Here is a 12,774-nt window from a genome sequence, read left to right on the forward strand (position 1 = left end):
TGGAAGAAAGATGAACCTCTTTTTTGTTCCAACAAGGATAAAAGACATATGGGTAGAGATATAAGTATGCCTATAGATTTGGTAGTGAAAGTTTTATCAGTTCCTATGCAATTCTTGGACAAGCAGGAGAGAGGTCACCTGTGGGGCTTAGGGAAGAAGAAAAGGAGTTTAAATGGGGGTCAGAAGGTGGGGGAAGTCTGAGGAAGGTAAAAGTTTGAAAGTTGTTGGAACAAGTGTGTGGAGTAGAGCGATGTAATTTGTAAGGTGCTATTGAAAACTCAGTTCAGGTAGCTGATCATAACTTTCTACACATACCAGTTTGGTTATATGATTTTCTGTAGCTGTGCCTGAAATAGGCATGTAAAGGAGAGAATAATGGCAAGAAACTATGCTGAAACAAAAGAATATGGAATCTTAGCTCAACTGAGGAAAGTAAAGAATGAACAGGGCTGCTGGAAAGGAAAATAGAAAGGATCAGCAGTCCAGATGAAGTTGAAAAAGTATAGTTTGTTCAGCAGTTCTAATCTCTTTTCTGATATTTCATAAATTTTCAAGGATTTGAAATCCTATGTCAGGCTTATGTTAAAATGAATTAATAATCAAGGCCTTCGGTAGCCATTAGTGTTGGCGAATATTCCTGGTTCTCATCCCAGGCATTCCGTAGGATTGCCCTCTTCACTCCTTTGAAGTTGGGTTGAGGGAAGGGCAATGAACTGTGAGGAAAATGACATGAATCACTTCCAAGCATAAGCAATTACGCGGAGCACAATTCTACCACAGCAACCAATATTTGGGATGGTGGCTTCTCAGTGGGCCCCGGTCCCATAATGAGGAACTTATAGAGCAGCACCTTCAGGCAACTCACAAAGGGTATGTTGAGTGAGTGATAAATTTTAAAGTCGTAAGAGGGTCCAGATGGTGGGCTATGAAAGGGAAGGAGAGAACGAGAGGTGGGTAGGGAAAGAAAGGCAGACCTGGAAAGTATGAGAGCAAGTGTCTCCTCCCTATCTGCCATATCCAGCCCATAAGGCATTTCCACTTGCACCTCTCATGAATCTCTGAAACTTGAAATGAAAAAAAATCAAAATAGTTTCTCCACAAATCAGCAGCCCTCCTCAACTTCCCCATCACCTTCAGTGCCATCATCAACCTTTTGATTCTGCCTCTTCTCTCTTCTCATCCTATTTACCAGCCCATTAGTGCCTACAACTGCATGCATTCACACTCCACACAAGCTGTCATCAAATCCTGCCAATTCTTCGTTTGTTTTCAATTTCTCTCAGATCTGACCCTTAACTCTATGTTCATGGTGACCACCTTGATCTACATGGACTGTTCTTGTCTAGCTGCACTAATATGCTCCACAAGATCAGAGATCTTATTTGTTTGGTCACCCCTATAATCCCCTAGTACACTGTAGGCACTCAACATTATTATCAAATAAATAAATGAGGAAATCTAATCCATCACTAGTCTTTTCTCACTTTTATCTATTTCCAAACACTAGTGAGAAACACCTTTGCAAAAACTTGTTTTCCATCAAGTCTTTCTTCTAGTCAAGACCCTGTGATAGAATACTATTGCCCATAGTGTAGAATCTAAAACTCTTCTACCAAGAATTTAATGACTTCCATAAGGTGGGCACCATTTTCTCTATCCAGTTATCTGAAATGGTCTCCTTGACATAGTCAAGGTATTTTTAACCATCTCTAATAATTAAATTGCTCTTTTATCATTTTTGAAAATTGAATTTAGAGAGGGAGAGAGAAGAGAAACATTGATGTGAGAGAAAAACATCAACTAGTTGCCTCTCATACATGCCCCAACCAGGGATCTAACTGGCAACCTAGGTATATGCCCTGACTGGGAATCAAACCTGCAGCCAACACTCCAACCAACTGAGCCACACTGGCCAGGGCTCTTTACTATGTCTGTGCATTGTCAGCAGAGTGTTTGTCCTTTCCTTTCCTTTTTACTACTAAAAATTACATTGCCTCCTTTAAAATCAGAACCAAACCTTAAATGGATTCTACAGAAGTTATGTTCATTTTCATAGACAAAAATTTCATTACATTCACTGTTCCCCATCCTTCCAACATGCTCCCAATTTTTAATGCTATAATGCCCTAGTCACACTTTCCACTTCCAGGTCTCCTCTTATTTAGTCATGTTCCAGCCACCTCCTGCCAAGACTGCTCACCACTAGTGCCAAATCTTGTTCTGGGTCTTAAAAGTGCCTTCAATTTCTTCCTATGTTAATTTATTCAGCATATATTTACTGAGTACCTATTTTGTGCAAGTCATTGTTCTAAGCAATGGGATAGTGCAAATCAGAAAAACACACAAAAAGTCCTGCTCTCCTGTGTGGGCTGGGCTTACAATAAACAAGTCATACAATATATTAGAAACTAATAAGTGCTGTGGAGAAAATATATTACAGATGGAGAAGAAGGAGAAAGCCTCAACAAAAAGGTGTCATTTAAACAAAGACTTATAAGAGTGAGAATTACCATGCAGCTGTCTGGGGAAAGAGTGTCCTAGGCAGAGGGTACAGCCAGTGCAAAAGCCCTATCACAGGAGAATGACTGATGTTTCAAGGAACATTAAAGAAGTCAGTGTGAATCACTGGTGTGAATCAATGGAGCAACAAGAAGGGTAATAAGAGATGAAGTCAGAGAACAGTGAGGGAAGAAAATGGTATAGGGTCTATGGGTCACTGTCAAAGACTTGGGCGTTTTCTGCAACTAAGATGAAAGCCACTGGAGCATCTTGGACAGATAAGGAACATGATCTAATTGACATTTTAACACGATGTGTTGAAAATAAATTGAAGTGGGAGTAAGGACAGAAGAAAGGAGGCCAATTAAACTATCACCAATAATGGGCAAGAGATGGTAATAATTTAGACCAGGATGGTAGTGATGGGGCAAAGTGTTTGAATTCTGGATATATTTTAAAGCTGAGTGTCAGGTGTGTCAGATAAGGGCTGACAGGTCTCAGTGTCCCGTCCATGATCCCATGACACGTGTGCATGATGGTGACCTTATGTAATGATGATTCAGCAGAATGCAACTGCGCATGCAACATTAGTACACTGCTTGCTATAGTCTATATAACCAGCACTGTATGCAATAAAGGAAGGAATCTTTCTCTCAATGTCGGCTCCGCGGGCCTTCTTTATTCTGGGGGATCTCGCCTCCGAAACACCCCTTGCAGCCTCCCTCCCCCGACAATGAGTCAACAGGGTTTGCTAATAAATTGGATATGAGGGTGAGAAAGAAAGAGACAAAAATGACTCCAAAGTTTCTGCCCTGGGGAACTGATAGGAAGGAGTTGCCATTAACTGAGTTGGAAAAGACTGTGAGTAGAAGTTTTGGGGTAGGGGAAAGAAAAATCAGGGGTTTGGCTTTGGAAAGGTTAAGTCCAAAACCATATTTGCCATCCAAGAGGAGATGATGAGTAAGGAGTTGGATATCAAGCCTGGAATTCAAGGGAATAGTCTGAGCAAATAACAGAAATTTGGAAATCATTAGTGTATAGATATTTAAAGAGGTGGCAGGGATTGAGTATACATAAGGAAAAGGTCCAATGACTAAGCCTTGAAGCATTCCATTGAGGAGGAACCAGAAAAGAATAAGAATGGCTAGTGAGGTAGAAGAAAGCTAGATTTCCTAAAAGCCAAAATGAATAATTTGTTTCAGAGAGGAGGAGGGATGAACTGATTATGTCAAATGCTGCTCATAGGTGAAGATGACGACTGAGTATTAACAACTGGACTTAGCAACACTGAAATCACTGGTACCTTGAAAAGGCACTTGGTGGTGTGATGGGGGCAAAAGACTGATTAGAGTATATATAAGGGAATGTATTTAAGCTGTTCCCAATATAGGCTACCAGAGGAATTTACTTTCAACAATAATCCTTCTACCTAGCAGAAGGCCAATATAGGCTGATCCTACTCATTACCTTCAAATAAAAAACTTGATGGTAGAGTCCATCCCTCAGTTTTCTGATACCAATTTTCCCAGAATTAACTGTACTAGAAAGCTCACTTCAGTTCTCAGCATATAGAGTAAATATATGCTCTAGATTTTCTAAGGTTTCCAATTTAATATAATTTTTTTCTGTTAATGAAAGGGAATCCTTTTATGTGCAATTATTTTATGCCACTGTAAGAGTATCTATATTAAAATTTTTTCTCAACTCAAAAAAATTTTCAGTCAGGGGCTGGGAAGAGGGGAAAAGGAGAGTTTGGTTCAATGGGTATAGAGTCTCAGTTCTGCAACCTGAAAAAGTTCTAGAGATCTGTTACACAACAATATACATACAGCAAACATTACTGTACAATTTAAAATGGTTATGGCCCGGCTGGGCATGACTCAGCAGTTAAGTGTCGAGCTAGGATCCAGGCGATCAGGGTTCGATTCCCAGTCAGGGCACATGCCCAGGTTGCGGGCTGCAGCCGATCAATGACTCTCTCATCATTGATGTTTCTATCTCTCTCTCTCCCTCTCCTTTCCTCTCTCTGAAATCAATAAAGATATATTTTTTAAAAAATGGTTATGATAGTAAATTTATGTTACCACAATCTTAAAAAAAATTATTTTTCAGACATTTTCATTTTGGAAAATATGTACACTATGCAGTTAACTCAAATCTCTAACTAGTATATGTTTTTCCTTTGAGGAAGGGGCAACAGGGGTAAAACTTGTTAAGAAACTTTCCCCCCACATATATGTAAAATACTTTCCTTCTTTCCTCCAGCTAAGGCAAGAGATACTATATAGCATTAGGGCAGCAGCATAAGCTATGAGAATGGGCCATTTATAAGTAGTATATGTATAAGCACAAAACTCCCTTGCAAAATTTGGTATGGAAAGTTTATATCCATATTTTTTAGTCACATGCTCTTTCAAGTTTTTCCCCAGGTCTTTTTAGGGGGTTCTCTATTAACTGCTCTTTCCTACCTTGATTTTAGTTGTTCTTCTCTGGATCTTTCTTAAACTTCCATCATGTAATGAGTACTAAACAAAGTGTTGCAGTTAAGAAAAGACTGTGATTATGCAGAGGCCTAATAGCATAGTGCTTAAAAGAACAGGCTCTAAGATTAAATTGTCTGGGTCTGAATTCAGAATCCATGACTCATTAGCTCTCTTACCTTAGCATACTGCTTAACTTCTCTGTGCTTCAGTTTCCTCATCCATAAAATGAGAATATTATCTGCCTCACAGTGTTGTTAAAAGGATTACATCTGAGATAAGCAAATCCAACAGTGCCTGGCACATAGTAAGTGCTTAACAAGCTGTCTGGAACACAGTTTGAGTCAGGGGATAGTAGGAGACAAAGGTAGCTGGAATTCTGACTTGATGCAGTGAGTGATGCAGCCACTCCGAAAGTAAGGTTTGAGGAAGATCAAGATTGCTTAAGGGTGAGAACAGATTGAAAGAAAGAAAGACCAGAGCAAGGAGACTAGTTGGGAAGCTATTGCTCTCTTTCCAATCAGTGCTCTCTATTCTGCCACCAGAGTGATGTTTCTCAAACTTAATTTAATCAATTATCTCAACTGCATGTTGAATTACTGAATATGAGATTACAGCTAGAACTTGGCCAGATTATGACCGGTGAGGGAGAGGTAAAGACAGGAATTATTATGTGCAGCATACCAGAAGACTATAGAAGGATGATCCTCAAAATACAGAGGAACAGCCAGGCTTCAGGCTTCAGGGAGTCAGCCAAGACAAATATGGGAGGAGTCAACTAAGCCTAACTAGAAATGGACCAGGAAATGGGAAGAAAAAAAATGTACAAACAGGAGCAAAGGGTGAGGCAGGTAGGCTGGACCTGGGACTATACTTTGGTCAGAAATCCAGATAGAGTCCTATCCTGAAGAGAAGGCAGGACAGAAACAGGAAGAAGCTGTGGAATAATAATAGCTAACACATTTATTGAACATTTTTTTTACTATGTGGTAGGCATTGTTCTAAGCATTTTAATGAATTTATTCATTTAAACTTCACAAAAGTGAGAGATTATTATTGTCCTCATTTTACAGATGAGTAAACTGAGGCATAGAAAAGTTAACTTGTCAAAGGTTATACACATACTAAACAGCAGAGACAGGATTTAAGCCCACGGTAATAAACATCTACTATGTGCCAGAGTTTTTACATATATGTATTTGGTATATGCATGAGTGTTGTATGTGTGTGTGCACATGACCTTTTCCCTATTCATCCAAAGGTATATACTGCCTCAAGGAAGATTATGTGTGTTAAAGGGAAAAGAGGTCATTTATTGTTCAGCTTCAAACTTCAAAGCTGACTTTTTTTCTACACTCTAACAGTTTCTTTTATTTATCAAGAGCTTGACTGGGCCCACCTGGACCACATAGCTTTAGTATAAGATACAGGTATCTAAAATTCAAGTTAGGGTAAGAGAAATGCCCCAAATCTAGGAAACAGAAGGGCCTTTCTGACAAAAAGAGGGAAGAAAAAGCAGCATGTATGTCATGGATTCCTCTTGTTATGGGCAGAATTATGCTCCTCCAAAATCCATATATTGAAGTCTCAACCTCTAGTACTTCAGAATGTAACCTATTTGGAAATAAAGACTTTAAAGAGTTTATTAAGTTAAAATGAGGCCATGAGAGTGGGGCCCTAATCCAATATAACTAGTGTCTTTAAAAGAAAAGGTATATGGCCCTGGCCAGACCAAGTAGCTCAGTTGGTTAGAGTGTCCTCCAGATACACCAGTGTTGCGGGTTCCATCTCTAGTCAGGGCACATACAACAATCAACCAATGAATGGGTAAATACAACAAACTGATGTTTCTCTCTTGAGCACTTGCTCTCTCTCTCTCAAAATCAATTAATAAACAATAAAAAAAAAAAAAAAAAAGAGGAACAGACTGTAGGAATGTGCATGCACAAAGGGATAACCATGTGATGATCAAGCAGCAAGAAGGTGACATCTGTAAGCCAAGGAGATGGGCACCAGAAGAAACCAACCTGCTGCCACTTCAACCTTGGACTTCCAGATTCCAGAACTGTAAGAACATTAATTTCTGTTGTTTTTAGCGATCCAGTCTTTTGTATAGTATTTTGTATGGCAGCCTTAACAAACTAATACATCCCCCTAGGCTATAAACCTTTAGGGGGAAGGCAAAAAATAAGGTGTTCTCAGATCTTTACAATACCTACATAGGTACTATGATTCCTATTTTACAGATGAGGAAATGGGCCCAAAGTGGTTAAATAACTTGCCCTGAAATCACATAGCTATAAACTGAGCTAAAATTCTAACCTAATTTGCAGCCTTCAAAGTATGAAATAATTTTTAATCTACCATATAATTTTCCAGATACCAAGGGAGTAGCAGCAATAAAGGAAACACCTCTGAAAGACAAATTTCATCTATAGCTCATCTAGACCAAGACCCCCCTTTCCATTACCAGATTCAGAGCCTCCCCATTGACTCCCAGAACAAACATTCACAACACTCCAACAAAGATGCTATAGCTAGCTGAAAATATGCAATTGATAGATAAAAGATATATATTTATAAGCTAGCTGCATAAAGTACTAGCCAAACAAAAGTAGTTAAGATACCTAGGAAAACACTTCCCAGCTGGTGTGCTTTGCTATATTCTTCTATACCATGATAACAAACAGCCTATGAAAATAGAAATCTGTGATCAAATTAAATGAGACTAGTTTAAACAAAATTAAATAGGTTTCTTTACGTCTTTCTTAAGAGACTTCATAACAACTTCTGATGAAAGTTAAAGAAGAAAGCACCAAAGCAGGACTGTATTTGAACATCAAAAAGACAAAAATCATGACTTATGACGAAATACACAACTTTAACATAAATAATGAAGACACTGAAATTGTTTAAAATTTTGCTTTCCTTGGTTCAGTCACCAATTCAAATGGAGACTGCAGCCAAGAAATCAAGAGAAGGTGAGATTTGGAGGAGTAGCAATGGAAGAATTAGGAAAGATCATCAAGAGCAAAGGGGTCATTAAAGACCAAGGTTAAGATCACCCACACCCTTGTATTCCCAATTACTACATGTGGATGCAAAAGCTGGACAGAGAAGAAGACCGATAGGAAAAAAAATGGATTCACTTGAAATACGATGTTGGAGGAGAGCTTTACAGATACCCCGGATTGCTTGAAAGATGAACAAGTAGAGCAAATTAAGTCTGAAACATCATTGGTGGCAAAAATGACAAAACTAAAGCTGTACTACTCAGGCACATCATAAGAAAGCAGGGTTCCTTGGAAAAGACCATAATGCTGAGAAAAATAGAAGGCAGCAGAAAAAGAGGAAGACCAAATATGAGATGGATTGCCTCCAAAAAAGAAGCCATAAGACATGAGTCTACAGGAGCTGAGCTGAGCTGTTGAGGACAGGACATTGTGGACATCACTCATTCACAGGGTCACCAGGAGTTAGAGCTGACTCAACAGCATGTAACAATAATGAAAACCCAGGAAGAGGGTTATCACTTATATGATTTAACATTTCCCTTCCAAAAAGAAGGTTTTCCTTTTTTCCTCCCAATCACTTGATTAACAAATAAGTCCTAGGACAGTATTCTGTTAAACATCACTTTTAGAAATGCTGCTCTGAAGAGAAAGGGAAAGCCCCAAAATAGAGTCTGTAATAGGTGAATAGAGGGGGTAAAAAATCCAGCAAAGAATATAGTAAAGAAGGTAGGAAGCAAATCTGGAGAATTCAAAATTATAAAAGCAAGAAGGGAGGCAGTTTCCAAAAAGCTAGAGGTAGCCCATCTAGCGTTGCTCAGCAGTTGAGCATCGACCTATGATCCAGGAGATGGAGGTTTGATTCCCGTCAGGGCACATGCGGCGTAGGGGTCGTGATCCCGGTAGGGGGCAGCCGATCAATGACTCTCTCATCACTGATGTTTCTCTTTCTTTCTCCCTCTCCTGTCCTCTCTCTGAAATCAATAAAGATATATTTTAAAGAAACAAACAACCCCCCTCCCCCAAATAAAAACCTAGAGATAATCAATAGGACCAAACTATGGAGAAATTAAATAGATTGAGAATAAAAATGTTTTTGGAATTTGACTAGGAAGACTACCACTTGTGACCTTCAAGTGAATGGCTTCAGAAAAGGGGAGAAAAGGCTGGCAAGCAGAATAAAACAAGATTAGGATGAGGATGACAAATGAAGTTGATGGAGCATTTATAGACCATCAAGAATTGGAGTTTAGCAGAGAAAGTAAAAAAAAAAAGGTTCACTGGGAGAAGGGAGTATATAGGAGAATAAAAAAATATTTTAGAACAGGAGACACCTATACATACGTGTTTGAAAGTAAAAGTAAAAACCTAATTAAAACTGATAATTACAGTCCAGTAAATAGAAGAAATGGAATCCAGAGAATAAATGACTAGAAAAGGCTTATCTTTCCTTTCAGATTGGAAAGAGGAACTTGAATAGTAATACCTAACCATTCCGAGTCCAAAGATCTCATTTAAATAGTCCAAAATTTCACAGATTTCTGCCTACTCCACCTAAGAGAATTTTTGTCTTTAGAGTTCGGTATGCAGTATGTGTACACATCTGCTGATCTCTTGCCCCTCTCTGAGGATGTCTATGTTGTGATGAAGAGGAGGGGGTTATAGAGAAGCACTTACTTGAGGTTCTCAATCTTCATGAAATAGAACTAAGGTAGAGACTGGTGACAATAAAGAAGTTGGGAGCTCACGGAGATTTTAATTTACAACGACATAAATGGTTTTGATATACAAAATAAAAACTTATAACTATAATAGGAACACACACACACACACACAAATCAATGTGAAGATTACCAAAGAAGTGTGCAGAAAGGCATCTACTTATCCCACAAATTTTCACAACTCTGCTATACCACAGAAATTGCATAAGTAACAAATATAGTTCCAATATGCTGGTGAGAACAAAGACTATTTAGTAGCAGGTCTAGTTACAATCCAGATTTAAACTTTTTAAATTTAAATTTTGTATGTCTTTCCATCTGCATAAAACACCAACCATAATAGCTACCTAAGCATACAAAATTTCATTTTTATTTCCTTTCAAAAACAATGAGAATACTGACATGAGATTCTTTTGCTTGGAACGTATTTTTAAAATTCTGCCTTTTTGGTTAATTTCTCTGTTGCTTGGAATGTATTTTTAAATTCTATCTTTTTGGTTAATTTCATTAACAATTCAAATTGAGTACCTAATTTGGGATTAACTATGTCCAAGTCACAAATGTGGCACATATATGGTTTCAGAGCCTACCTCTAATAACGTTTTGATCGCAAAAAGGGCAGTCATATTTGATTCTTTAAAAACTTGTCCTATAGAGATTTATGCCCTATATACATTGTCCTATAGAGATTTATGAAAAGTCATACTGCTTAAAAAGATATGTGATGACTACCATAAGTAGAAGAGTTAGAGGAGGCTCCATTCTTTAAATAAAAAAATTCATATTGATCAGATATAGAATAAGGCTAAGGCAACAATACCCACACTAAATCTGGCAGTCTCCAGGTTTGTGTATCTGTGAACGTAAGGCGGCCACATAGGCCAGATGATTCCTACTGCCAGCTCAGCAACTGCGCTTGGAGAAAAGGCGGCATCCACACACAGGCCACTCTTGAGACCCAGAACTTAACAGCCACTTTCGTCTGGCAGGGACTGGAGAATGTGGCAGTAATTAAACCAGGAAAAGTCCGACAGAAGCAGGATTGTGGGAGGTAAAGGAGAGCCTCCGGGGCTGCAATCCTGGAAGGCATAAGGCAGCCACCAGCGGGCTAACACCCCCACCCCGGAGCTGAAGCGATGGGGGATGAGGAGAGCGGGCTCGTCCTTACCTTGTCATCCTCGCATCTCTTCCCCAGGCCCTCCCTGGCCTGCAGTCGGCTGCTGAGGCGGCCGTAGTCGGCCTCCTTCTGGTCAATCTGCTTCTTGTGCGAGTCCACCACGAGCAGGAGGTCCGAATTGCGCTTCTCCAGGCGCCCGCGGGCCACCTCGGTGCGCTGGACCTGGCCCTGCAGCTCGGCCACCTCCTCCTGAAGCAGGACGTGGCGGGAGGAGATGCTCCAGTAGTTGAAGGCGAGGATCGCGATCACCATCAGCAGCACCACCAACACGAAGGAGGGCAGGCGGCCAGCCCGCCGGTTAGCCCCGAAACCCACCATGGGGACGAACCGGGCTGTGTCTGGGGGCCTCGCAGCCGACACCTGCCGGCAGACGCTCAGGCCTCCGCTGCTGAGTTGCCTGGGGGACGCGGCCCCAGGACCCGCGGAGGGAGCAGGCGGTCCAGCGCGCTCGCCGGGGAGCCGGAGAAGGGGGCGGGGCCGCAAGCCCCTCCCCGCCCCCTCTCCTCAAGTCAGGCCCAGGCGCGTTCTGGAGGCTTCGATCACGAACCTGCACCCGCTGAGAAGAACCAAAGGAACCTAACTGCCCGCACCTCCGGCCTAACACATCAGCATGAGGGGGCGGGGAAAGAAGCCGGAAGGGGGCGGATTAGACTCTGGCCCCGCCCACCGGCTGTGTCGGTCGCCTAGGGGGCCATTTCCTAGTTTCCGCCGACGCCCCCTCTTCTCGCGAGAAAGTAGGCTTCTCCGGCCCTTTGCAGTTTTATCTCGCGAGGGTTGTATCTGTGGCGAGCGTGTTGGTGTTCATTTTGGCGGTTTGGGATTAGCTCTTGGACTTGAATCCGTGTCTCGTCAGCTTTTACCTGCTCTGGGTGTAGGGAGGGCCAGCCCTGCCCCTCCTGAAAGTGTTTGTCTTTGACGACTTCTGGGGCTGCGACCGCTATGCAGGGAAAAAAGCTGCGGGCAGAAGGGACGACTAGAAAGGTTTTGCATTTGCTTCAGTAGAAGGAAATTTTCTCGTTTGTGTTAACGATGTGGAGAGAACACAAAACAAAAAGACAGTGAAATAGCGGTGCCCCAAACATTACGGAGAAAAGCGAGAAAAGCTAAGCTTTATGGCTGAAAGGGATGGTGCCACCCTGGTTTCCAAGGTTACTGCTTTCACGAACGGGAAGAACTTAAGAATGTGTGAGCTTCTGTTCTTAAACTGCTGCTTTTGCCTGGAGCTGGGCTTCCAAATAGAAAGTCCAGAAGCTGCCCTCAGTGAATGATAAGTAATGCTGCTACTGACAGCCACATTGTAAATGAGAAATAATAGCTCTCTTACAAAATGCTTTTGCATGCCTGGTCTCATATTGTCCTCTCAACCACACAGTTTTACAGATGAGGAATCCAAGACACAAAAATGTTGCAGGAACTTTCTCAAAGTCCCATGTCTTGTTTGAGACAGAGTTAGCCTTGAATCCAGATCACTGGTCTCTAACATCACTCCTCTTTGCTTTATACCAGGCTAACTGTTGCTATATGTTCAGCGTTAATTACGGTGATGCAAAGAAAGCCCGCACCTCTTTTGTCTTGCCTATTTCCTTTGTCCTTGGATAAAAAATTTAAAAGGTATTGGCTCTATTCCTGTTTAAGGAAAAGATGGAGTTGCTTTATTTTTCAAACCTCGGGTTAAAGAACTTCCATGAGCATAAAACCTCAGGAACGCACAAACTTTGATAATTTCATTCAAATCAGAGTGGTATGATTTTGCAGCAGGAACATGTCATCTGTGAGTAATTATTCTATGGTTCCTGTCCATTTCAAAAATGAAGGTACTTGACTAATGGTCCTAGAATAGCCCGGAAGAATTATTGTACCTTCAAAGCGTAATAACTTCCATCTCA

At 40.9% G+C, this 12,774-nt stretch overlaps 1 protein-coding gene across 1 annotated transcript in view; it reads right to left on the minus strand.

Annotated features, from left to right (window-relative positions):
• Nucleotides 1-11,350, minus strand: part of GOLM2 (golgi membrane protein 2) — an 80,921-nt gene extending 69,571 nt beyond the window's left edge. Inside the window, exon 1 of the mRNA XM_016211435.2 lies at nt 10,880-11,350. Within this exon, the coding sequence (XP_016066921.2) occupies nt 10,880-11,206 (327 nt within the window). The 5' untranslated portion in view covers nt 11,207-11,350. The remainder of the gene's footprint in view (nt 1-10,879) is intronic.
• Nucleotides 11,351-12,774: the final 1,424 nt, after the last annotated feature.

Source organism: Miniopterus natalensis, chromosome 1, assembly GCF_054644295.1.
Source record: "Miniopterus natalensis isolate mMinNat1 chromosome 1, mMinNat1.hap1, whole genome shotgun sequence".
Taxonomy (NCBI): Eukaryota; Metazoa; Chordata; class Mammalia; order Chiroptera; family Miniopteridae; genus Miniopterus; species Miniopterus natalensis.